Below are 26,371 nucleotides of genomic sequence, written 5' to 3'. Positions count from 1 at the left end.
CTTCCATTCATCGCCCTCTTTTACTCGTACCAAGTGGTAGGCTCCTCTAAGATCCAGCTTTGTATATATGCATGCTTTTCTGACTTGGTCCAGGAGTTCAGGGATCAAAGGTAACGGATATCTATTCTTAACAGTGATCTGGTTCAGGGCGCGATAATCTATACAAGTTCTAAGGTCCCCTTCTTTTTTTGGAACGAAGAACAAAGCTGAGGAAGCAGGGGACTTGGAAGGACGAATAAACCCATTCGCTAGGTATTGATCCAGGTATTGTCGGAGGTGAAGATTCTCAGGCTCGGTGAGGGCATAAATTCTACTACAAGGAGGAGTAGATCCAGGTATCAGGTCTATCTGGCAGTCATAAGACCTATGAGTAGGTAGAGAGTTAGCCTGATCCTTCCGGAAAACATCTTGGAATTCTAGGTATTCAGGAGGTAACTGGGGAGCCTCCGAGGAAATTGCTGCCAGTGCAACACCAGGTCGAGGGTGACAAGTAGAGACACATTCTGGAAACTGAACCGTTCTTGCTCGCCAATCGATCTGAGGATTGTGCTTCTCTAACCAAGGAATTCCTAGAATAATCTGGAACTGAGGGGCCTTGATCACATCGAACACGATCTTCTCGTGGTGTCCATCTTGACTTACTAGCGTCACTTCTTGGGTGGTATGCGTTACTGGTCCGGAGGCTATCTCCGTACCATCCACCGTAGTAATGACGTCCTTTACAGCCTTTGGACAAAGAGTCAGATTCATCCTCAAAACCATTTCATGATCCACATAATTGCCGATGGCACTGCTGTCGACGTAAGCTTCAATCGCATGTAATCGATCCGGATGTTCAGGGCTAATGAGGACCATAGGTATCACGAAATGCGAGGTCACTGAACTGGTTTTAACGCTCGGCAAGAGGACCTCTATTCTTGTCGGGCGAGGTCGTTTCCCTGCTCAGAGTTTGTGACCCTGGTAACTGCAGCTCCTACTGCCTTCTTGGCTGGTTTCACCGGATAGTCTCGAAGAAAGTGCCCCGAGTTTCCGCAATAGAGGCATAATTGCAGCTGTTTTCTCCTTTCCCGCTCCTTTTGTGTTAGTGGTCCTTTCAGGCCCCCTATTTGCATGGGTTCCCCGGAGTCTACTCCTTTGGTAGGAGTTGGTGGTTTGGAAAATACTCGAGCATCAAACTTGGAACGATCGGCCTTCCTGTTCTGCAGTCTGTGGTCAATTTGAATGACTAAGTCAATATAGTCCGAACAGTCTTGTTGGGGATTCACTACTTGGGCTAACACATCTTTGAGCTCTCCACGTAGACCTCTATAAAACAGCGTAATCCTTTTGTCCTCAGGCCATCAAGTTTCCACTATCAGTCTGTTGAAAGACGCAATATAAGCCAAAAGGTCTTGATTACCCTGTCGCAATGAAAGGAGCTCATTGTCCAAGGCCTGCCCCTGTGAATGTCTTGCAAACAGTTTTTCCATACTGAGCTGAAAAGCTTGAAAATCATGGAGAACCGGGTCATCTTGATTAACTAGAGGGATCGACCAGTCTGCCGCATTGCCACTAAGGTACGAAAGCACGAAAGCTACCTTAGCTTGATCAGTTGGAAAGGCTGCTGGCCGGCATAAGAAGTGCAACCGGCACTGATTAATAAATACTGCAAACCTCTTTGGGTCACCAGAAAATCGTTCGGGCGGAGCCAGAGGTACATTCCCAGGTAGGTTGATCTGCACTGGGTTCGTAGAGGTTGTTGAAGGAAGATTTGCCCCTGATGCGGGTAACGGAGTTTGTCCAGCTTGTGACTGTAGCAATTGTCTAGCGAGATCGTCTGTTCGCTCTTTGGAAATAATCAGTTCCCTTCTTAGAGCATTCGTTTCCTGACGGGCTGTATGCACTTCTGCTCTTAGTTCCCCAAGTAACTGGGCTAGCTGGTCGGTATCCGAGGTTTCCATAGCGCCTGGGTGGGAGTTTTGCGGTAGGCTTTGTGTTCTGTAACGCTCACCTGATTCCCGCAGAGGCGCCGGTCTTGACTGGGTGAATGCCGTATCTTCAAAGGTGATGTGTAACACACGGTTGGCTCTTTGGGCTGGACCTCTGTGCACTGTATGTCTGACTCGAAGAGTAAGATGTCTGCAGATAGAAAATATGGGATTAATGAACTGGGGTTATTGGGTTCCTCTCTCCTCTTCCCTTTCTTTTCTCCTGTAGAACCCCAAAGGTTAACGCCCTCACCTTAGGTAAGTGAACGCCGAGCTCTCCATCTGCCTCGGGGCAGGGTGCCGTAACCAGTTTCTTCACTGGATAAGGGTGCAGGCCTCTTGACCTCAGAGGACTGCTGTCCGTTGTTAACTGCACGAACGGTAAGTTCTGGGCACTTCAAATGTCTTAAAAGTCTTTTGTAATGATATCTCTTGTTTTGCAGGGTTCCGGCAATGGCGGATGGCGGGCTGATGAGAGTTGAGGATCGAACCCGCGTGAGGAATAGAAGCGCCTGGAAGCACGTAAGTAAGCGCTTGTAGCCTGCTTCACGATGCGCACTAACTGTCCGTTTTATCTTGCAGGTACAAGTTCGGAGCTTTAGAGAAGCTGAAGGGTGCTGGAATACCCACTGGATTCGGCGTGGGAAGGAGTAATGGCACGTGAGTAATAAAGTTGCCCAATGTCTTTAAACGCACCTTCTTTTGTCTTTCAGATGCGGGATGCAGCGCCGAAGGCCTCCGGAGCGTGCGAAGAGCTGGTAAGCTTTTGTCTTTCAGATGCCGGAATGCAGTGCGAAGACCTCCGGAGCCTGCGAAGAGTAGGTAAGCCTTTGTCTTTCAGATGCCGTAATGCAGCGCGCGGCGTTGGTGACAGCCGATGGACCAGGTAAGAGATGCGCTGCCACTGAAGACCGTAGTGCTAACCTGTTCTTTCTTTGTCTTTACAGGGGCTGCTGAAGACTGGATTCCAGGATGGTAAGCCTTTGTTCCCTTAGGCCCAGGATCAGAAGCTAAAGACACGATGAGCGTTCTGCTGCAGAGAATGCAGAATAACACAAAGCAAGATTCATCCATCGGGTGTGGTTTAAATAGCCTCCTGTAGTGCTTAGGTGTCTCCTTCCACAGCCACGCCTAGGTAAGAAAAGAGTTCCTGCTTTCCAGAAGAGTTCCAGTGTTCTGAACCTAGGGAGTGGCTCCTGCCCCACCCAACAGGAAAAGTAGTCCCAAACAGAAGAGGATCAGGGGTTCAACTGGCAGGTAAGTAAGCAGCATGGTCTGCTGCAGGTAAATCCACCCAAGCATTATGAGCCCGGCGCTTCCAGCGCTGGGACTGGGCATCTTTATGAGCCTGGTGCCACTGGCGCCAGGACAGGGTCCAAAAGGTCCCAATTGGGACTGGCTGGCACTCGGAACCGGGGTTATGGGTCTGCTTCCAAGGGAGTCGGGCAAGTCCTGATCTTTTGGAAGCAGAGATCATGACAATCCACCCTTTACCTCTATTTCTCCCCTCCCGTGGTGAGCCGTCAATGAAATGTACGCCTCCCCCCTCAAGTGCACCTTCCTCCACCTTGTGTGTCTCATTTAATTGCTGTGTTATTCGTGTATGCATGAGCCTAGTCTCCTCGCTGAAAGATGTGTGCTCAGAATGTAGCTAAATGTACTATCTTGATATGCGCTATCTCTATGCACCCCCCTGTGTACCGTGCACCCCCACTATTCTTAAACAATCTTCCTTACTTTCAACATGTGTATGCCTGGTGTTTAACAAGTTATGGCTTTCTCTGTTAATAAGGTGGTCATATCCACATCGCTCATGATGTCACAAATCTCTCTTCCCTAATGCATGGCCTAGTCGCCCCACTGTCACCCAGAAAAGAAAATATTTTGATACCTATCACCACCCCTATGCAATTGTCCTCTGCATTATTGAGTGTGTGTGAGTGTGTCTGTCGGCGTGCGTCTCGCCCGCTCTGTCGGGGAGGTGGAGCATGAGCGTGTGTGGCAGAGTGAGAGAAATCAAGTTTGTCTTGGGCTGTCCTATTAAGGGTATGTTGTCAATCTATGTCCTTTGAAAGGTTTGTTCCCCATCAGGAAGACCCCTCCCAGTCATGTTACCGCTGTGCAGTGCCCCTGGGTTGTGATTCTTGTCAATCCTGGGGTAGTGGTGCTGTCATTTGTTGTGTCTGTACATGTAGTGGTGACAGTGCATGCGTTGGTGCTTGTGGTGTCTGCTGAAATGATCCCGTCCTGTCCCATGTATCCTCCCCACATGGGCGGTGCATTTTGTGGTGGTTGCTGATACTGCTATTGTGATGCTTGTGCGTGTGTGTTGAGGCTGTTTTTAACTGCCCCTCCCATTGCATACTTTAGTAATTTATTTTGTGCCTACTTGTCCTCATCTGCCTTTCTCTGCCTCTGCCGTTTTTTTTTTCTTTTTGTTTTTTTTAACCCTCTTCTCTTGCCACAATCTACAATGCACACGGTCAATGTCTAGGGCGCTATACTTCCTGCCTCCCTTTCATAACCCCATGCATGCTGCACCACCCCTTACTGATCCTCTATCATGTTTGGCTGTGCTGTCTCGTTCAGTCCTTCTCTCCTCCTCCCATCACTTCGTTTCTTATTCCAGTGCAACCCACTCACTGGCCACTTTTATCGCCTGTTCATCCTCCTGCTTTTCTACCCATTCCCTTGCTGTCTACCCCTTCTCCACGCTTTTTTCCCATAATCTCCCTCTCATCCTTCCTCCTCCAATCCCTTTCTTCCCTTTCCAGTTCCCTCGCTCTCTTCCTGTCTCTCTTCTCGCATTGCACTTTTTTTCCGCGGTCCCTCTCCCGTCTCTCTTCTCCCTCCATTTGCACTGCCCATTCAAGCTTTTGTGCTCCTTCTCCACCCTCTCTGTTGCTATTGTTACTCCTTGCACCTCCCCCGTTATCTTCCCTTTAAATTTAATTCCTCTGTACCTGTACCTTCAAATCTGCTTCCATGCACTGCACCCTTCCCTTGCTCGCTCCTGTGCTGCTAGTGGGTTTTTCCACACCTTCCTGTTTGTTCTCTTTAGTGTATTGTGATTGTGTGTGTGTGTGGTGTTTAAATGTCCTTCTGCTTTTTTTCAGTTCTCTCATGCAATTCATTCCTTGCTTACCATCTGTGTCATCAACTATTACACTCCCGGAGGTGCAGAAGGGTGAGTCCCCTCTTTTTCCCAGCTTCTTTCCTGTGTAAGTGCTATGCATGTGTGTCATTAGCGATTGCTGCACTCTTCTGGAGAAGCTGCCTATGGGCAGCCATGGTCTTATTTATTTACCTTCAGTACATTTGAATCTTTGCACACTATGTTTAACTAACTTATTTCGGCATGGAAGCTGTGTGCTACACAACAAGTGAAGGGGAATCATTTCTCTATTGTGTGATACATTTGACCTCACCTCAATTTGAAAATTTCGATAGCCCGCTGTTCAGGGAGCAAAAGTTAGAAGATAATTGAACATTTTTCAATTTCTGTGAGCCTTCTTGGCTCCGCACCTTAGCCAGTGCACTCCACGTGCAGCCCATCTTCACCAAACCATTGCCTTCTCCGGCACACCCCCACAATCTTGCGCATGTGTCTTCCACACACCGCCTCTGGGTCACCTCTTCTTCTTTTCCAAAACCACACCACCATCTCCTCACCATCAACAATCAGTATCCTATGTATCAATCTAAAGGTGACATCACCAAACTAAACACAATACAAATGAACAGGCAAATGTGCATACACAGAACAATAACCTATTGCTTCCAATCCCACAAATATCCCAAAATAAAACCTCACAATCCTCACAGCTGTCTTCCCGTTTCAACTGGAACAAGGTAAACCACAATAAAACTTATAATTGGACTGCGCATGCTGCGTCGCCTCACGTATGACACGCCCCTCACCAGGGGAGCTTAACCAGTCAATTATCTTCCGCACTCGGGAACAATCTAGCTACCTCCTGCGGGGAAACATCATCCACTCACTGAACTAAAACGCTCAATTAGCAGGGAACCTCATCTACTCATTGATCTACAACGTCAATTCATAGGAAATCCACACCCCCGTACATGAAATCGCCATCCAGACCAACCAGCACACCACTACGTCCTATACGTGGGGAGTCACCACCCCACCCAATATGCTCATAAACACAAGGAGGGACCACTGCCACAGCTCCACTCCCAACTACAATTCACGAGCCGATCACCACCAATGCGTCAAATTTTTGCGACAATGTACAATCTCCCACCACCAAATTTACAAACGCCTCGCCCCAGTTTCTACCCAAACAAAAGAACTTAACATTTCTGCAACATACTGATCAACAATGCATCATAATACTTCCCCATGTTGCTGGTTCACTTACATTTCCTATGCTGCACTGGCACTTGCTCTGCTACTGGACACCCCCTCAAGGCGCTTCACCGGACCCCTTCTTCTGCAGGGCTCTCACCTGCCCTCAAGCGGGGTATTTCCAAGTGGCCCCCGATGCCTTTAGCCGGTTACGTGTTTTCCGGTGGTCTTCAGGTGCAGGCAAGGGTCCCACAGCTTTCTTGAGTCGGCGGCAGGGAGTGCAGTTCAATGCAGGGCAGGCAGGCAGTGCCCATTCCTCCATCTCTTACAATGGGCAATGAGCCTCACAGAGGGCATCAACTTGTTGGGGAGAAGCTGGACCCCCACCAGGGCTGTGGGGGGCCAGCAGCCATGGGAGACCCCAACACCTCCCATTTGGCCCACAGAAATGCAACAGAGACGCAAGCAGGCAGCCACATGTTCCAAACAGCGTTTATTCCTGGGCAGCAAAAAAGAAAAAACAAACACGCAGAGCTTCGTGCACATCGAAAGTCCAGGCGCCGTCTCCCCCAGGGCTGGCTTGCAAGCCAGCTTTGTAACACACTGCAGGCTGACCTCACAAAATCGGACCAGCTCCCAGAAATCTATCTCATCCTGCTATTGGCTGCTAGGTAATAGGTTACCTATGTAGCCCTTATAGAGAGCCTGATAATTGGACATTAGAGTTTTGCGTCAGTGGGTTGGTTTAGCTGTGCCACCCACCATTACCTAACTCTGAAATTGTTGCAGTATGAATCTGTTCCCATCAGTTTTTAGCTGAAACAGGTTTTTTCGCCCCTGGCTCTGTGTTCATTGGCTAGGGCTGAGCCATTCTTGTTACAATTATGTTTCAAATGGTGTGCGAGTCTTTGCGAAAAAATGTCCTTTGTTCCCAGAAAGAAAAGAAAAAAACACACTGGGCTTTGGTGCTTTGCCGTGGCTTAGTCGCATTCGTGGAGAATTAAAAAATGTTTGTCTGCAGAAAGCAATCTTATCCTGCGTGACTTTGGCTGCTCGTGGGTTTGCGAGGAGTATTGGTGAAGGCATCACGGCTGGTGTTCATTGAGGCAAAATGCAATTGGCTGTGATTTTCCTGAAACATGGCTTTACACTGTGCAATTAGTTCAGGTTAATTACTATAGGCATCTGCAGCCTTTAAACAGGGGTTCTTGTGTTTTGTAGATTATGGTATTGCTGCATTGATTCTAATGTAGCATGGAAGGTGCAATGTTGGTGGAGTGGGTGTCTTTCAGCATGTTTGTTACCCATGGGTGCGCTGGGGCCTGGTTCAAATGATAAGTGTGCTCCTTGTTCTTCCTGCTGTTCTTCTGTTTATGCGCCTGGGGTGAGAGGGCAGGGGTTTGATCTCGATTTTCCCTCTCCATGTGTTAATGTGCCACAAATGTTTTGTTATTTCAGGCAGCTCTGGCTGGGGGCACCACCATGATCATGGACTTTGCCATCCCTCAGAAAGGACAGTCCCTGATCGAAGCCTACAACACCTGGAGAGGCTGGGCAGACCCAAAAGTCTGCTGTGATTATGCACTTCATGTTGCGGTGACCTGGTGGAGTGATAAGGTAGGTATAGCATAATGGCTAATTCATGTCCACCCTCCTACACCCTCCTCTCCGCTTCAATATTGTAAGTTGTTCTTTATGCTGTTATCAGGTTGTGGTTCAATTTTCATCGTGTGCTTGCTGTATGTTTATTTGTTCTCATGTAAAGCACTTTGGAGTAAAGGGCTATATAAATTCAATAAAATACAAATACAAATACAAATGTTTCTAATGATGAGAATGTATGCATGTGCCAGTGCCACACACAGGGCCTCATCACGACTTTGGCGGTAACCCTTAAATCCGGCGGTCGCGCTATTACCGCCGGTAATAAGGGTCCGCCAAATCAGGACTTCGGCGGATTTCGCCCCAGCTCTTGGCTGGGGGGAAATCTGCCGAAAATTCGCACTATTAGCACCGGCGGGAAATCCGCCAGTGGTAAGAGCGTGAATTTTCCCCATTGAGCCCAATGGGGAATGGGGCATTCCCGAACAGGCTTAATGGCAAATGGGGAATGACATTACCGCGGAACTCGTGATCCGGCGCTATCAGCGCCAGGGAGTTCAGCGGTAGGGCTAATACTGCCGGCGGTAATACCACCGGCGTTACCGTCAAAGTCGTGATCAGGCCCACAGTCTGCTGTAGCACCAACCTGAAATGCAAAGTTTGTGACACACAGTGAATACAAAATATTGTGTTTAGTTGCATTTCGTGACATTCAGGATAACACTTCAGTGTTTCCTTATCGCAAACTGTTATATCGTAGGCCCTGTATTCCTTGAAAGTCACCTATTTGTATTAATTCTTTTCAAAGGCATACGAATACAGGCGCTTAGAGATGTGCATTTTGCTTTAATCCACGCAAGGCCCTCACCACCTCTACGTGCACGGTTTTCCAACGTGCATTGAACGATAACATCTATATCCACACGGTTTTTTCATACAACTTATTACCTCGTATCCCGCTTGTAACAATAAGATCACTTGACCCAAGGCCTAAAGAAGTTATTATAACTGCCCAATGAAGTCACAATACACTCTGCAGAGCCCAGCAGTCAGCACCTGTCATCACTGACTGATAGTGAGAGATGCTAGCCAGTTCCAACACTGTTATGCCGATTCCATGTCCTTTCGCCCACACCTGTTTATAACAGTGAGGGCACTGGGTATCATCTCTCGCTACCAGTCAGTGATGACAGGTGCTGACGGCTGCGCTGTGCAGGGTGTATTGTGAATTCATTGGCAGTTTGTTCCATGTCATTTTAGCGACAACCATTTTTACGACAGGTGTTTTACTGCAGGAGTTTTTATGAAAAAACACATAGAAATTTTTTTACTATTATTTTTGGGGGTTTCCCCCACAAAGCCCCAGTTCATTTCACTATTTTTTATTTCCTTTCCTGCCCAACCCTTTATTTGTCCCTCCAAAAAATTTCGATGAGTTTTTTTGTAAAAACTCTCGCTGTAAAACATCCTCATATCTCGCTTTTAACAATAAGATCCTTTGACCCGAGGCCTAAAGAAGTTATTATAACTGCCCAATGAAGTCACAATACACCCTGCAGAGCCCAGCAGTCAGCACCTGTCATCAATGATTGGTAGTGAGAGATGCTGGTAGTCGAAAGGACGCCATACTGTTATGCCCAGGCCTCTTGCAACCTTTTCTTTATATACACTCTAAGGTCTAGTGTTTCTTAACTGTTTATAAAGCAATGGGATGTTGTGATGCCTAAGCTCTAAACAAGGAAGCTGGTTTGCAGCTGATGAATGGCCGGTTCACCCCACAGTGTCTTAGAATGGTGTTTAACCATTCCAGTGAGAAGCAAGCTGTGCATGCTCTGCTTATGCACCATCTCCAAGCGGCAGGAGCATTTCTCTACCGAAGGACTCTGGCATATGGACCCTCCGCACGCTGACGGGAGTCCCGAAATGAGACAGCTCAGGCGTGGCAGGAAGAACCAAACCAGCCCGATAGCCCCTCAGCAGTGGTCAGCCACTTTACATTGGAGGAGCAACTAGAGTAAAGGGCATGTCGAGGCATGATTTAAGTGAATGTAACACACATCGCTCTAGGCAGGGCAAGCATTACACCAGCGAGAAGCACAACCCACAACAGGGATCTAGCACTGACTTAACCTCCATTGCACGAAATCCTGCATTAGATGGCTGACACAGAGGGCCATTAACTAGAGAGACTTTGCTAGTGCACATACAAGAGCTGCACCCTGCAGAGGCAGAGAATCAGAATCAGGGACACCCCAGCCAAAATACTGTGGCAGGTGGCAATATTACAAGGCAAGTACAGCCGGGCACCACACAATGCAAGAGTTATTCCCAAGTAAAGCAGACCTTCACAGGAGAGAGAGGAGAGTTATGCAAGGATTTTGTTCCACCTGTTTGAGACAGGTGACATGGCGCAGACTGAACGGGTAATCAGCATGCACGTTAGCATGTGGTGGAGACAGCAGTCAGAGAACTAGGTGTTTGGCATGCAGTGTTGCTTACAAATTTGCAGCTGTGTGACGATACATTGGGAGACCATGTTAAGCATAGGGAGTTCCCCTCCCCCCCAATTAAACGAGACCACAATAGATCATGTATCTAGGATTAAACACACCCAACCTATGGCTCATATAGAGCCACGTAGTCCCCCCACCCCCCTGTTCTAACAATGAGTCAAGAACCAGGCAGGGGTAATGACAAAATATATATTTATTTATAGTTTAGGTTCAATGACGTTCTGTTTATGTTACACACGCCACCTTCTTTGTGGCACAAAACAAAGCGCCAACACACAATGACTTTCTTTTTCGAAATGCATAGGCAAATATTACTTGACCAAAATTTGGATTGAATGTAAACACAGGTTTGATTTGAAAACAAGTTGCACATCACACATTCAGTGTTGGAGACATGAAAACCCAAGCATCAGTGATATGCAGCAACACTCTGTTTAAATGCCAGGTCTCAGGAGTGGGGACAGTTTAGGAATTTCGTCTTGGTCTAAGTGCAGCCCTTTGTTTAAATACAATGTTTAAGGAGGGATGACAATTGGGAATTTCGTTTGGTGGCAAAACACCTTTTTGTTTTAAAGGAATGGTTTGGGAATGGTATCAATTAAGGAAGGACAGCCAACCAGCCAATCAGCACGGGTTGCATTCAGGCATTCCTAAAGAGAAAGGACACGGGAGTTTTCGGACCCCTCCTCACATCCTGTCCTTACAGACACACTGGACTGAAGCCCAACAAAGGCAAGACAAACAAAGGGCTCGAATCTTTCCCAGCGCACAGAGTAAAACCCAAGAAAGACCTACCATTTCCTTGCTCCTGTTATATTATCTTGCTTTTAATATACAATTAAACGACAAAGAGGAGCTCATAAAGCATTACAATGCCATGTGTGGTTGCTGACCTACCACACTCTAAAAGGAACGCAGACCATTTGATTTGAATTTAAGTATACAATGACACGCTTTTATAGAGAGAGTTCCATCCTACGGTATATTTTAAAAAACACCATCTTTGGAGGCGTCTGAGCACTAGCAGGAACCAGAAGCCACAGCATCCCCACACTTGACCAAGAAGGAGAAAAATAGAAAAAATGCCAACTTCTGCTATGCACCCAGACTCTGGACTAACATACCATATACACTGGATTGGCCCCATCTCCCAAGGAACACCTTTTAACCGGTTGACCACCCTGGCACTTCTCCCCCAACCCTTCTCCATTCCCCTGTCTTCCCTGTGCTTTTCTCTATGTATTCTCTCCTTGTTTTGTACAATGCCCTGTTACTTTCCAACTAAGTTAGTGCTATAAAAAACCCATGCATAAATACAGATGTGGTGGAAATATGGCAATTTACAATACAATTTAATTCAAAAATAGGAACAAGTCACATAATTTGAAATTGTTTTTGGAGGAGAATACATGCAACTACTTTAATATATGGCAAGTCTCTAAAAGTGCATTTTCATGCTGACTGTGCCCAATGAAAATCATGATTACCTACTGCATACATATATGCCAGCATTTAGCACTGTAAAGCACATATAAATGCTTAATGTGCCAAATGCATATCATGAGGATGGTCAACCACATATGTCAGCACTATCCTCCCCCTCTGCTGATTGTCACCAAAGAAAGTCAATAAGGCTGTTTCAACCATATATGCCAACATTACCTCTTTAAAATACATTTTCATGCTGCTTTTGCCATGAGGTCTTTCAACAACATATGCCACTGGTGCCCACTTTCAGACTAGTTGTGCCCACAGAAATGTAACACTTGCCAGCTCTGAGGGCTGATGATCCATCAAGGCAGGCCTGAACTTGTGAATTCTCCCTATCCTAATTTGGAACACATGGAGGCTTGCAGCAAGCTTGCCATTGCACGAAGCTCAAGCATTAAACACAGCAACAGCATCAGAACACAGATTGCACTACCATAAGCACACATGACCAGGTTGAGTGCCAGCCTGTGTAGGACGTGTGGGCTCAACTATAAAAATGATTGAGGCATGCATTCTGGCTTAGTTTCCCCTGCTGATCAAGCCTCTTGAACCATCTGTGGTTTTCTGGCCATGCTGCTCCATGAGAGCTCACTTCCAGGGATGTTTATCCTCCACCCCACCCTCAATGCAGTCCTAAACATGTGAATTCTCCCCTTCGTAATATGTGAACCAGGGAGTGTGGAGGCATGCTTGATGTGCTTGCCTTTGCACTGGTTTCAAGACTCACCCTCAGCTACACTATCAGGTGACAGAGTGAGCCACCTGATGCTCACATGATGGGGTCAAGTGCCCACCTATGAAGGGAGTGTGGTCTCCTCTTTAAAACTTGTTGAGGCGCTCCATGGAGCCTCATTTCCTCTCCAGACCTGCTCCTTGCACCACCTATAGCCATTGAGCTGACTGAATGAAACATCTGAGGGCTTCTGACCCTTCAAAGCAGCCCTGAACTCATACATTTTTCCCTTACTAATATTATTATGAATATTATTATTATTACCATAGTACTTATTGGGCATTGTCCTAGCTTCAGAAAGCAACAGAGTGCTTTACAAATCATATGGAGAAGGGCACAGTGAGGGAAGCATGGATACACGGCAGCGGGAGGTTAAAAATGGGAGAAATTAACCGGTGGCAATTTCACAGCATGGGATCTACAATCAACCGGCGGAGTAAACTGGGGGGGGGCAGATCACCAGTCTCAGGGTAGGTGGGGAGTGCAGGGTGTGTAGTAGACCTAGGTGTTAGGAAGGAGTAATTCCTTGAAAGAAGGAACTTAACATCCTTCCTCAAATGTAGAAGTGAGGTGGTGAGTTTTGTATTGAAAGGGTGGAGGTCACAGGGTCTGGAGGGTAGACAGGGAAGGCTTGTCTTCTGGTCCTTTCCTTCTTTCACCGGCATAGTTGAAGTCTGCACAAGTCCTTAATTATGGTGGTTCATTGGCCTCTGGACATGCTGAGTTTCTCATTGCGGTAGCTTGAGTAATTCTGGCCGACAGCCTTGTAGATGATGCAGCAGGATGGTATCCAGTCATTTTATTGCAAACAAAACAGAGTGGTAAATTTCTGAGCGGACCATAACACTGAAAAACAGTGCAAACATTAATTAAATAAATAAAGGGTACTGGGGTTAGGAGTTAAGAGGATCTGGAATGGGGTTGTGGTGGCGTTAAAAGGTTAAAAATACAAGGGGACTTGGCGGCGGGACCCCCCCAAATTAAAAAAACAAAAAAGAAATTGTGTTTTGTCCGCAATTCAATGTATCCCTCTGTAATTGTGGTTGGTAAGATAACATATAACCCGCTGGATTTGAAGATGATAAGTGCTTGTGTTGGGAGCCAGTGCAGTTTGATGTGGGTTGGTGTGATGTGGTCAAATATTTCAGTCCTTTGACGAGTCATGCTGCAACATGTAGGACACTTTTCAGGGGTGTCAGGGTAGTCTCTAGAAGGCCTTCCAAAAGGGCATTGACAGCATCCACTTGGAAGAAGAAAACAGCATGGACAGCAGATCTGAAGTTGTCTTCTGGAATGAAGGGCTTGATTTTCTGCTGGAGAAAAAGTTGGCACCATGCTTTTTGTATCTTCCTTGCTCTGTGCTGTTTCAACGCAGGTTTCTGTCGATGGCAGAACCAAGGGACCTGGCGCAGAGAGCTAGGACTGGATGTTAGAGTGTTCAGTGTTGTTGTTCAGCAGTAGGAATTCTTGGAGTGATTGTGGTTCAGGTAAGCACTGGATATCCAGGAATGGATCAATGATAGACAGTCCTTCAGCCTATGGATTTCTTCGATGGAGGAGATCTTGAGGTAGAGCTGCATGTCATCTGTGTATTGATGCATATGGATTTTGTGTGGAACTAGAAGGGTTCCCCAGTAGTTCCATGTCAACATTGAAGTGCGCTCTCCTACCCACTCTAAAGGTTGAACCCTAAACTGGGTCCTCTCGCTGAACACTACATCTCCATCACTTCCATACTGCCGGTGCCTTGGTCTGACCAATCAGTCATCAATTTCTTCCTCACCCACTCTCCCACCTCACGCAAACCAGAGACCAGACTCCAGCCCACCCATGCCCGGAACAACTGTAAACTCACAAAGTCTGTCTAGAACCTACACTGGAGAGACACCTCTCTCTCTGGACAATGCCAGATGTGATGACCCACAAGCCCTGGCCTCGAAGATCCTCACAGCCCTCTCACTCACCAGCGACCAATATACCCCACTCAAACCTAGAATACCCAAACCTAGCAGAAGGGCCGACATCTGGTTTACAGCAAACCTCACTTCCTTACGCCGTCTCATACGTGCCCAAGAACACTCCTGGAGAAAAGTCCCCAATCCTCACAACTTTGAGTCATTCCGCACTGCAGCCAAAACTTTCAAAAACACCCTCATCTCAACCAAAGCGAACTCCTTCAATGCAAGGAATGCTACCGAGAACAATTCTCCATTCTCAAAGAGTTCGAGAACCTAGCCCCCATCATCTCTCTTGTCCAACCTGACAAAGCTTGGTGCTCCACCATTCAAGTAGCACTTTCCAATAAAATTGACAAACTACAAGACAAAATCTGATCTAAACAAGAATCTCTTCTCGCCAAACCACCCACCATCACACAGCTACCCCAAACCCCCCGGCTAAAAAACACGACCTTGTCAATTCCACTTCTCAGCCATCTCCATGCAGGACATCACTGCCACAGTCTCAAACCCTCCAACTTCAAAGGTGACGTCTGCTCAGGACACATCATCAAGCTCTGTGCAGCCACCTTAACCCCGACCTTAGCGGACTTCGTCAATGCATCCTTCGCCTCCAATCATGTTCCGCCCTGCCTCAAGACAGCATGGGTCTCCCCCTCATCAAAAAAACATCTCTCGACCTCACCCTCCCCACCAACTACCACCCCATCACCACCGTCCCCTTTCTTCTCAAAATCCTCAACCATGTGGCATACTCCCAAATTCAAAACGACCTTGAACAACACTAACTTCTTGGCGCCAGACAATCTGGTTTCAGACCCAATCACAGCACCGAAACAGCCCTTCTGGACTTAAAAATCCAACTTGACCTCACCCGAGACTCAGGCAACCTCGCCATTCTCCTCCTCCAAGACATGTCAGCGGCATTCAACCTTGTAGACCACAATGTCCTTTACCAACACCTGCTTACAAACTTCCAACTCTCCAACAAGGCAGTTCACTGGATCAACTCCTTCCTGAGTGTACTCACATCCAAAGTCTTCATAGGCGACAACTGTGCCAATGCCATCCCAGTCCCATGTGGCGTTCCCCAAGGCTCTTGCATCTCCCCTGTTCTGTATAATACTTATACCAAACCCCTCTTTGATCACCACAATACCCTTGGGATCCCATACACTAACTTTGCGGATGACACTCAGTCCTCCTGCCAATCACAGGCAACTACACCCATGATGGTGATCTGATTAACCAAACATACAGTGTCATTCAAAACTGGATGGCAACCCACAATCTCTGCCTAAATGACGCAAAGACTGAGCTTCTCATTGTAGGCTCAGCTCACCATCTAAGCTCCCTCGACCCTTTCTACTCATCCTTACCCATTGACGGAGCAACCATTCAGGTATCCAAACCCATCAAGACACTGGGTATTTACCTCGATGCCGAACTCAACATGTCCCACCACATACTGTGCTAGCCTCCTCCACGGCCTACATGGCTAAGCTCCTCACTCTGAGCAGAAAAGTCATCTCTCCCTCAAATTGCCTGACCCTACCTCAGGCCATCATCGGTAATAAGCTTGACTTCTGTAACGTCTTGTTCTCTGGCACCTCCTCAAAGAACATTGCTAATCTTCAACACCTCCAGAAACTTAAACCAGAGATCTGCCAATAAAGATGTGGCCAACATCCAGAGTCTGCTTGAGGAATATGTCTTTCTTGGACTAATTCATTTTTCCAGTAACTTCATGACCATTGTTGACACCCGTGGCTTCAAAATTCTTGTGAAAAGCAGACCTTACAAAGCATCTGGGGAGTTGTCCGTGCATTCCCTGACTTCATCGCCACTACCATGATTTCCACAGTCAATATCCTTTTCATTGAGACCCCCACAGTAAATATTTCCTGAATGCCAACACCTGTTTCATTACTGTAACCATCTACAGACCACGTGGAGACTTGCAGCTGTTCACCAAAGAATGGCCTAATTATATTGATAGTATCCAAACCATTGTGGTAAAAATAAAAGTTCAGCACGGTAAAAAGGCACACACTTATCAGTTGCAGGATTAGTCCACTAAAAGGGGAGGGGGCTCCGTTGATAGCCACACAGTTCTGTGCACCATGCTGGAGAATGTGTTAAATAATTTCATGTCGAGCAAATAACTCAAAGGCGTTAAAGTCTGAGTTACAGGTAAGCATACAGGGCTTAACATTAGACCAAGGTGCTGTAAAGAGGCTGCAGAGTTTCCTTTTCATTAGAGACAAATTCATATTTTACTAAGTTTCTTAGTAGCCGCAGAGGCTGTCAGCACATTGCAAACTACACATTCCCAGGATCATACAGTAAGAAATTAACAGCCTTTGATACTTTCAAGGTCAGGAAGTGAAGCTCATGGGTGCCGGGGAAAGGCGGTGAATGCACAATCATTTTATAAATCATATTAGTTTATGAAACTGGTCTACTGATGGTTTCAAAATGTCCCATGGTGCGTTGCCCCTTTGCCCATGTGAGCAAATGGCAAACAGATCAAAATTAAACAACTCATTAACTGTAACAGCACTTTCGTCATCTACACCATCATTTGTGTGTGCAAAAAGGTCTATATTGGTAGCACCACAAGGAAATTGAAAATCAGAGTTGGAGAACACATGAGAGCAATTAAGAATAGAGACACAACCTCTCCTCTAGCACTCCATTTTCTTCAGCAACACAACAAATCTGATTTCACCAATATCCAATGTCATGGAATTGAGAAACTTGTACCGTCACACAGAGGAGGCAATTTGGAACTAAGCCTCCGCAAGAGAGAAGCCTATTGGATCTGGACAATGGACTCAATCCATAATGGGCTTAATGTTGATCAAGAACTGCATCATTTTCTGTTGTGATTACAATTGTTTTTTGTACAAATGAGAGTCTCGTTTTCGCGTCTCTCTACATCAATGCTGTGTATAGAATGTATATGCTGTTGTTATTTTTAGACTTTATTCTATGAATTACGTTGAAAATTACCAAGTAATATTTAGTCACAAGTGTTGATCATATAACCACATTCAGTTGACCAGGTATTTCCTCCTCTCCAGCCCATCGTTATTTGTCTACCTCCCTACTCACAATCCTAATGATTAACACTATCTACCTAGCTCCAGGCAATCCAATCACAAGTCCATTTCTATTCAAAATGTGGGGGTGTATAGCCATAAGATAAATCATACATAAGAAATTTACACATTATAATCTCCAGTTATTTTTTCCCATGTGTCGACAACACCACATTCTTTGTTGACATTCATAACCATCTACACGCTGGACAGCAACAATAAACATATCTTCAACATAACATGTTGATAAATACATTGATTACGTGACTACCATGTCACTCCGCGTCCAAGATAATATATTTACCTGTATACGGTAAATACAATATTTATTTTTTATAACTTACATACAAGAAAATCCATATAGCAATCCACACGATTCCAAGCACCATTAGCCGTATTTCTGAAAACACCGTGCATAGGAAACATTTGATCACGTGGCCATCACGCTTTCTTGCGTACGCGACCATATATCCACTTCCGGGTCAATACAAACAGCACTCGCATACAGCAACTCACGACGAACGGACGACAACAAGCCGCACACACCCGTGCCTCACCTCAAAGCTACCCACAACTGTAGGTAAGAAGCAAGCAATAGACCTACTCTTAGTTTATACAGAGCTATGGACAATACGTTTAGAACTACGACTACCAAGTTACACCACACGCACATTCATGCCCTATTTTGTTGTATCTCATCTGTTTTCTTTAGGACGTGGAGAGTAGCCATAGAAAATCTCTTGTGATTTCACCATTTCCTTTGAAACATACCCATTACAGTGCACACGTAAAGCAAGGGCTACTCAAGTAAGTACTTTTATAAGACATTTGCATATTCTTATCCTACACCCCTGCAAAATCCACCTCAGTAGTAAAGCTATCGTCAATTGACATCTGTTCATTTTTATATTTAAAAGAGCATATTTCTCCCTCTTTTGTAACCTAGTGGGTTTTCTAAAACGAATCATTCTCTTCTTTATTTCCTCTTTTCTCTTTATACCAGGAACCTCAGGATACATAATGCATAGCATTTTTGATGAATACCTTCCATAATTGTTTCCATGCATCAGTATACCTCCAAACCGAACTAACCCCTGAAGATCCGTCACCACCCAGACGGTGAAACACGTGTTGGGTAACAGAACGGGCAACAAAACAAATAAAGGAATAACATAGTTAACTCATGGTTAACAGACTCAATGGAACTGTGATAACAACTTTGAAACATAAGAGGGCCTAGACTCTGACTAAAATACTTTTGATTATCCTAGACTCAAAACTTAGTGAATCTCCAACTGTGAAGCAACAGTGATTTAAAATATTCAACTTTATTCTAACTGTGAAGTAACAGTGTTTGCAAGCAATTTGACTCCACAACTGGTAATTCAGTCAACCTCGAACTGTGAAGCAACATAAGTCAACCTTGAACGTGTGAAGCAAATGTGACTTAATTCATCCATTTCATCAACCGTAAACGGAATCCATTTTTGAACCTATAGGAAATACTGAATTCATAAACCTGGATCCATCCGTGAATTATCAGGAGATAATGAATTTGTAAACCAACAAGTGCAACCAATTTCTTTTTGTTCTAAATAGAGAATTACTGTGATTTTTCGTTTTATCCACAATAGGACTTTTTGAATTATATGCACTTTACTTTCTAAGTTTTGGTCTTCGATGTTCAACCACCTGGGAATGCACCTAATTAAACTATACCAATTTGGGTAAAAGCACTTATTGTGATATAACAGTCTATATACATTTATTTCTAGATCATATAACTATTTCAGCCTGGGCTAAGTACTGAAGAACATATCTTCACAGAACATATAAGCATCACAATCCAGTTATTAGTGGAGCGCGAAACACCTAGAGGTCTAAATAGATAGATATTCACCTTTGCCCATGTGAGCCTGGGAAGATGTTCAAAGAGTTCCTAAAAAGCAACATTAAAACGGTACTTTGTCAATTGTTCAAGGCTCCTCCGGTGTCATGATCAGTTGCATTCCCATGAGAAATGGATGGAGATGACCTGTGGCAGATGAATACAAATCTGCTGGTCATCTCAAATGTCTCAATGTTTTTCCACTATGATGTGGGACTTTTGGATTGGGCTCTCACATCACAGAGGTGCTCGAGGGCGGTTTGGTAAGATTTGCAGGACCCAATCATTTTGGGATAATGTATGTCCCACAATAGGGGAATTACATAGCTCTACCAATTAGCCTCACATGGAGGACTAACCTAATGTTGCTTTATGGTTTGATGCTAATTAGTTTGTATGATTATAAAAGCTCTTGTTCTAGGGGTGTATATTTGACAGTGCCTTTCATGCAGTTCTGTTACGCATTCTGTGTGAATTTAGCTGTCCAGCTGCGCCTTGGCCCAGAAGAAATGTGTTACTTCTTGCTTGGTGAACTTCTTTTTTGGATTACTTTTGTAATTTCTAATGCTGAGTTCTGAGGCAACCCACAGTACACCATTGCCAACAAAATCTTCATTTTTTCAGCATCCTTCGTCATCTATCTTGGTGCTCCCAATAACGGAGTCACTACCCTTTTATGAAAAACTCCTCTCTCTCTCACAATCCTTTAGCGGCATTCCTTTGTGAAAATGCCCCCTGCTTGACCTTACTGCTGGATTGTGATGTTTCCAAGGGGGCTGTGCGCTGCCAAGAGGAAGATGTGTCAACCTTTGCAATCACTATGTAGTTTGGTTGATGGACCCTACTCCTGGGGATGACTTTCAGTTCTGATGTCAGACTTGAGTTTGGTTAGTCCATCCCTTTGATGGGCCTGCATGGGGTGGATCACTTGGAAACTCCCACCATGTTAACAAGAGTAGGCAGGGGCTTGTCAAATGTCATTCATCATGTCTTTGAGTGGTACCATCATTTTAAGGGGCCCTCATGATATTGATCCCCCGTAGCATAGATACATGCATGTTTTCAGGAGGGGCACCTCAAAATTGACCCAGACAGAATGGCATGAAGCCTTGTGTGGAATGTCCCAATTCAGTGTTAACATGCTGCAAAGACAGAATGGGGGATGAGGTAGGGGACAACACAGACATGCCAAAGCTTTGTTACCTACTGATTTCAGGGGATGCTGGACGGAGAGCAGGTAGTGGACATGCAAGGTTTTTCCTATGCGGGTGAAGCAGTCACTGTGTATGCATGGTTTGATTTCCAAGATTGTGGCCTGGCCTTAACAAAGATTTGTTCACATTGGGACAAGAGGCAGAGCTAAACAATGGAAACCTGGCAAAGTCCTGAATCAGAGCAACCCAATCACAGACCTGTTTGATGGAATGCCAAACCTGAAACACATAGGGCAACAATCCATGCCAGGGGTTGGTCCAGAGAGGGATGCCCATGGGGATGGACTAACAAAACCTTAGTCTTATATCGGAACTGGAAGCCATCCCCTGGGGTAGGAGCTATCAACCAAACTACATACTAATTGCGCAGGGTGGCATATCTGAGTTCCCTTAAGGCAAAGCAAGGCTTGGAGGCTGGGCCAAGATCCTATAGAAAGCTGATCCTGTGTCCGAAGGCATTGGAAGTTTGTAGAAGGAGCTCATTTGGAGATGGCTCAAGTGGAGAACCGAAAGATGTGGAGGAGGCAGAAGGCCTCACAAGAGACCCAGGAAGCTGAGAAAAAGCTGATCCAGAAAACTGGGGAAAGAAAGAGATAGGAGCCTGTGAGGAGACCCAGGGGTTGGAAAAGAAGCAGGGTTAGGGAGGGTTAGTTAGTGGGATGTAGTGAGAGAGTGCAAAAGAGCTTTTACTCCACTGTTGGTAGCTTCAGTTTAGAAAAGCCAGTCACTGTGTGTTAGGTTTGCTTCTAGTTGGTCTGGGGTTTGTGTTGTTTTGGTGTATGGGTCTGTATGGGACTGTTTTCTGAGTCTGTGGTGCAGTTTTCTGTGAGGGTTTTAGTGTTTTCAGTTGAGTCAGATGTTGGGGGGGTGCAGTTTGCTGTCTGATTTTAAGATTGTGCTGTGGAAGATGTATGTGTGTGTTTTAATTGGTGGTTCAGGGTGAGTTTGTGCGAAAATGGAAAATGTTAGTAGGATTGGTGTTAAGATTGGTCTGTAGGTTATTGAGGATTACTTTGATTTAGTTGGGCTCAATTCCTTGCATTGGAATTGACATTAATACGGTTTCCCTTTGTTGTGCCAGGCCAGGTTCCTTTGGTTCAGTTTTGGTTTGCGATGTCTCTTTATGTATCACGGTCGGGTGTTTCTCTTCTATAGTACTTCCTGTTTTAATGGGCGAGTTGAAGAGCCAGATTGTCTGAAGTTTTCTGAATTTTAGGTGTTCTTCTGTTGTTCATATTTCCTTGGGAAGTGAGTTCCAGAGTTTTGCTGAAATGCAAGAGAATGCTGATCCACCAAATTTCAATTTTGAATATTGCTTTGCTTCGAGGCGGATGTTACTGCTGAATCTTGGTGTGGTTTGAGATGGAGATTTTCCTTCTTCCGGTATGAGTTCTGCTCCTTGACCATGGAGTTCTTTGTGGATTATGCTGTGGTTTTTGAAATACTTTTCTTTGACTGGTTACCATTGTAGGGTTCTCAGTGCCGGTGTAATGTGTTTTCTCTTTGTGGGTCTGAGGGGTGGCCTTGCCATCGGGTTCTGTATTCCCTGTAGTTTTTTGGTGAGGTAGTCAGGTATTGAAAGGTTTTATACTGTTGGTGTATTGTATTCTTGACATGATGAGGGAGATGATGGTGAGTGTTCTGTGTGTAGTATCCGTTTGATTGTGCGTAGGTGGAAGAAGTACTTCTTTAATACTGTATTGACTTGTGGTTCGAGTGTTAAGCTGCTAAAACACTTTAACACTCTGCATACCCACCATACATCCCAGACCCTCGTCACAAAATACCTAAACTACAGGCATTCTATCAACTCTCCACAACACCCAACACACATATGAAGCACCCTCATACAACCATCCACAAAACATCAGACATATGTCAATGAACTAAATCATAACAGCGCACAGTGACCGTTTTTTACAAACTGAAGCTAACAACAGCACATCATATCTCTCTTTTCCCTCTCAATCCTATTAACTAACCCCCCCCAACTACCTTCCTGTTCAGATCCTCCTGAGTGCTTGGAGACCTTAAAAACGGCAGCGGTGCACAGTACAAGTCACAATAACATAAAATACCATAACATAAGTATTTGCGTTTTTACTACTTCTGAAAGTTCTGGTCAGTTTCCCATTCCTCAAGGCCATGCAATGTGATGTTGGTTCAAAGGGGTGTTGGGCGTGATCATGATTTCTGTTTTGCCTGGGTTGAGTTTAAGTCTGTTGGTGCTTATATATTCATTTATTTGTTATTGGCAGTAGATGAGGGTTTGGTCTAGTTCTGCAGTGGTGTTTATTTTATATTTGATTTGTGTGTCATATGCATAGTTGTAGCAGGTGAGTCCATGTCTTTTGATGAGATTGATGTGTAGGGCTTGTAGATGTAGAGGAGTACTGGCGAAAGTGATGAGCCCTGTGGGACTCTGCAGGTTGGTTTGCATGGTGCTGATTTGTAGGGGCTACCCAGGTAGTTTCTTTTCTTTCTTTTAGAAAGAACTGTAACCATAACAAGGCCATGTTGCTGATTATTATTTCTTGGAGTCTTTTGGAGAGGGTTTTGTGTCAAAGGCTGCTGATAGGTCTAGTATTATTAGACCATAGGTGATGTTGGAGTCTGTGTTAGTTTTGAAGTCATTGCAGATGTATAGTAGTGCTTTTTCCATTCACCGTAACCATTAATTTAGCCCTTACACATGTATTTTGGTTTGCACTTGATAATCCTCAAATAAAACAGTTTTGGGAAACACAAGTTGATCTGTGTTTGATCTTAGTAGGCTTCATAACCTCTTTCACTCACAACCACTCTGTCATGGGCCTTTTTCACAGCCAACCTGCCTGCCAATATCTGCACCATATCCCTTCCCTGGACTAACGACCACCTCCTCACCACCTACCTGGTCAAGTAGGTGAACTATTAGCCTAATGTTCCTGCCTCAGATGTTGAGTTGCACCTTTTATGACCAATTAAATGTGCTTCTTTTGCGGACCTTCACCCGACACTGCTCCGGATGCTCCTGCTATTGCTTCAAACACTTGGGTCACTCACCTTCACACTGATCTATCCAGCATGCTTGACATCGTTGCTCCTACTGTCAAGAAAAAAAAGAAACTATCCCAAAAATGCAATGCTTAGGAAAACTCAGACCTTGCCCTACTGAAAAGAAAAAACAGAGCTCTTACAACTGCTCTGCAATTTGGACCCAGGAAGTCAAGCTGCCAGGCCTGAGTCACCTGACCATCAAACCCAAGAAAAATACTTTTTTGCACAATCGCATGAACCAGGCAACCAACAAGCTTGCTGAAGTCCGCCAGATTTGCAAGGAGTAGAGCTCCACTTCCAAATGCTCCTCAGCAGCCAGTGCATCCTAGGATCTTACTACTAGCCTCTCCCCCCCTTCTATAATATGTTCAAGCTGATTCTGGCCAACATGGGGTCATGTGAAATCCTTCTTGAAACTGTATTCGGACCTAAATTCTTGTTCTCTTCTTCTCTTGTTCCTTCCAATGGAAATTATAAAGATAAAGCTAGTGCACAAAATGAATTTGTCACATGAACAGGTCTTCCCCAGCCCATCTACAACAGTAAAAGATAACATTGCCACCCTGTTCTACAGCTTCTTCAGACATGGTGTTTCCTCAGGAGTTCAAACCAGTCCTCTTCTCAAGAAACCCTTGGATGGCCCAGCTTTCTTTGTAAACTACCACCCATTGGTCGTTACACGGTTCGTGCAATCTGTTCCATGATCACTAACCAGGTTTGTGGAAGCTCTGAGGAACAAGGTCCACCCTTCCTTTTATGAGAGATGAGCTTCTTGAATCTAGAGAGATTGGTTGTCCTACCATCCTAATTCTTCTGGACCTGTCGGATGCCTTTGGCGCTATCAAACATGACTCCTTGCAAGCACCCTAATTACTCCTTCCGCAATAATGCCATCATTGCTATTGTATTGCAGTTTCCAAACTTATGCACGTTGCTTTCGAGTTTGAAGGTTATTTCGCCCTTGGCTCCAGCTTTACATTGTTTTGCCGCTCACAAGCACTAGTCCTGGTCTCGATGTTCAACAACAGAACAAACCGAAATGGTGTCAACTATCCCACCCTCTCTGCATTTCTCCTGACCTACATATTTAGGCACTCATCCTACTGTGGTCCCTGTGGTTTGGAATCTTGGGGTTATCTTCGACGGTTCTATCTCCTTCACCCAGCAATGCCAAGAAACTGTCTTAGAAATGGCACTTCATGGACTTGGAATTGAAGTGATGAGGGACTTGGTTTTTTCAAGGCTAGACTACTACAACAGTCTATCTCAGCCGCCATAAATTCTCACCTGCCATGTGCAGGTCATCCCATACAAGGCTGCCAGACTCATCCTTGGTTTGAGACTTGTTACTATGTTACGCCTGGCACGTGGCTTGAAAGTTTTGAACTGGCTGACAGTGGATACCGGATTACATTAAAAACACTCTGCATTTTCCACTGGGACTACTGGGATACTGGCCATGTGTACATCCAACCCAAGGTTACCAAGAACCGTTTTTATAGGCTCTTAAGAATTAAATCAAGCTATGTTTCAGAAAAAGACTCAAGACTATCTTTAAAAAATACCTGTGACCTCTAGGTTACTGGTTTCTGCTTGACTCTGCACTTCTCCTCTGGGCCGCTTCATAGGGCTATGTCCTGACTCATTTGGACATTTATATGTAATACATGCCAACACGTATCCCCTTAGTTGCCTTGTCCTTTTGTTTGTGTCTTCACACATCCCTCCCCCTTACACGTTTCCCTCTTCCCCTCTCCCCTTGTACTTGCCTGATCTCAATGCACTCAGGCTGGGAAGATCAGCCCCACTTTCGTCTTGGGGCAAAGCAAAGTGACTACGTTCACAGTAAATAAATAAGCATATGTGCTGTGGTGCCTATGTGTCTTGATAAATGTGCTGAAAGAAAATCACGTGACCTTGTGTCCTGCTATTGTTGCATGCTGATTGTGCCCATTGAAAATCCCCCAAAAAGCCATCCAGCCTGCCTCAACAAAATGTCATGCTGCTTCATTTTCATGCTGATTGTGCCTCAATAATATGTCATGCGGCTTCTGTTTCATGCTGATTGTGCCCAAAGAAAATCACGAGCTCTGCCTCCACAAAATAAGCTGTGCTACACCCACTTTACGACGACTGAACCCACAGAAAATTATGGTCATGGTGATCCGTCTTCCTCCTTTTGTGGAGAAAAACACACGCGCCCCCCCAAACCCCCCAGCCCCTCTCCTCCCCTCATGATCTAGGAGGTGTTACAACTCTAGCTCTTCCCTGCATCAGGGCACTCACTCTTTGTAAATTCAGAACATGCACTGTACCTAGCAAGCATTAGCATCCGGCTCTGGCGGGTCAGCCAATCCGATTTCTCCGAATATGGACTGCATCTGCTGAAACAAGCCGGCTTTGTGATCTTTTCCTGGCACCACTTGAACACCACCGACTCCTGTTTAAAAAGAAAGAAACATGCCTGCTGCCTTACTATTAAATGTCCCTCGCCCTCAAGCTGCGACTTTTGGTTCTGCTTTTTATCCGCCAGGTGCGTCCCTTTTTTGT

At 45.3% G+C, this 26,371-nt stretch overlaps 1 protein-coding gene across 1 annotated transcript in view; it reads left to right on the top strand.

The window, feature by feature from the left end:
- LOC138498332 (dihydropyrimidinase-like) overlaps positions 1-26,371 on the top strand; it is a 469,519-nt gene that overhangs the window by 198,382 nt on the left and 244,766 nt on the right. The window contains exon 2 of the mRNA XM_069622132.1: positions 7,738-7,896. Within this exon, the coding sequence (XP_069478233.1) occupies positions 7,738-7,896 (159 nt within the window). The remainder of the gene's footprint in view (positions 1-7,737; positions 7,897-26,371) is intronic.

This window comes from Ambystoma mexicanum, chromosome 5q (assembly GCF_040938575.1).
Source record: "Ambystoma mexicanum isolate Mex_15411 chromosome 5q, UKY_AmexF1_1, whole genome shotgun sequence".
NCBI classification, from domain to species: Eukaryota; Metazoa; Chordata; class Amphibia; order Caudata; family Ambystomatidae; genus Ambystoma; species Ambystoma mexicanum.
Note: the sequence above shows the minus strand (reverse complement) of the source record. Positions and strands in the feature narration are given on the sequence as shown.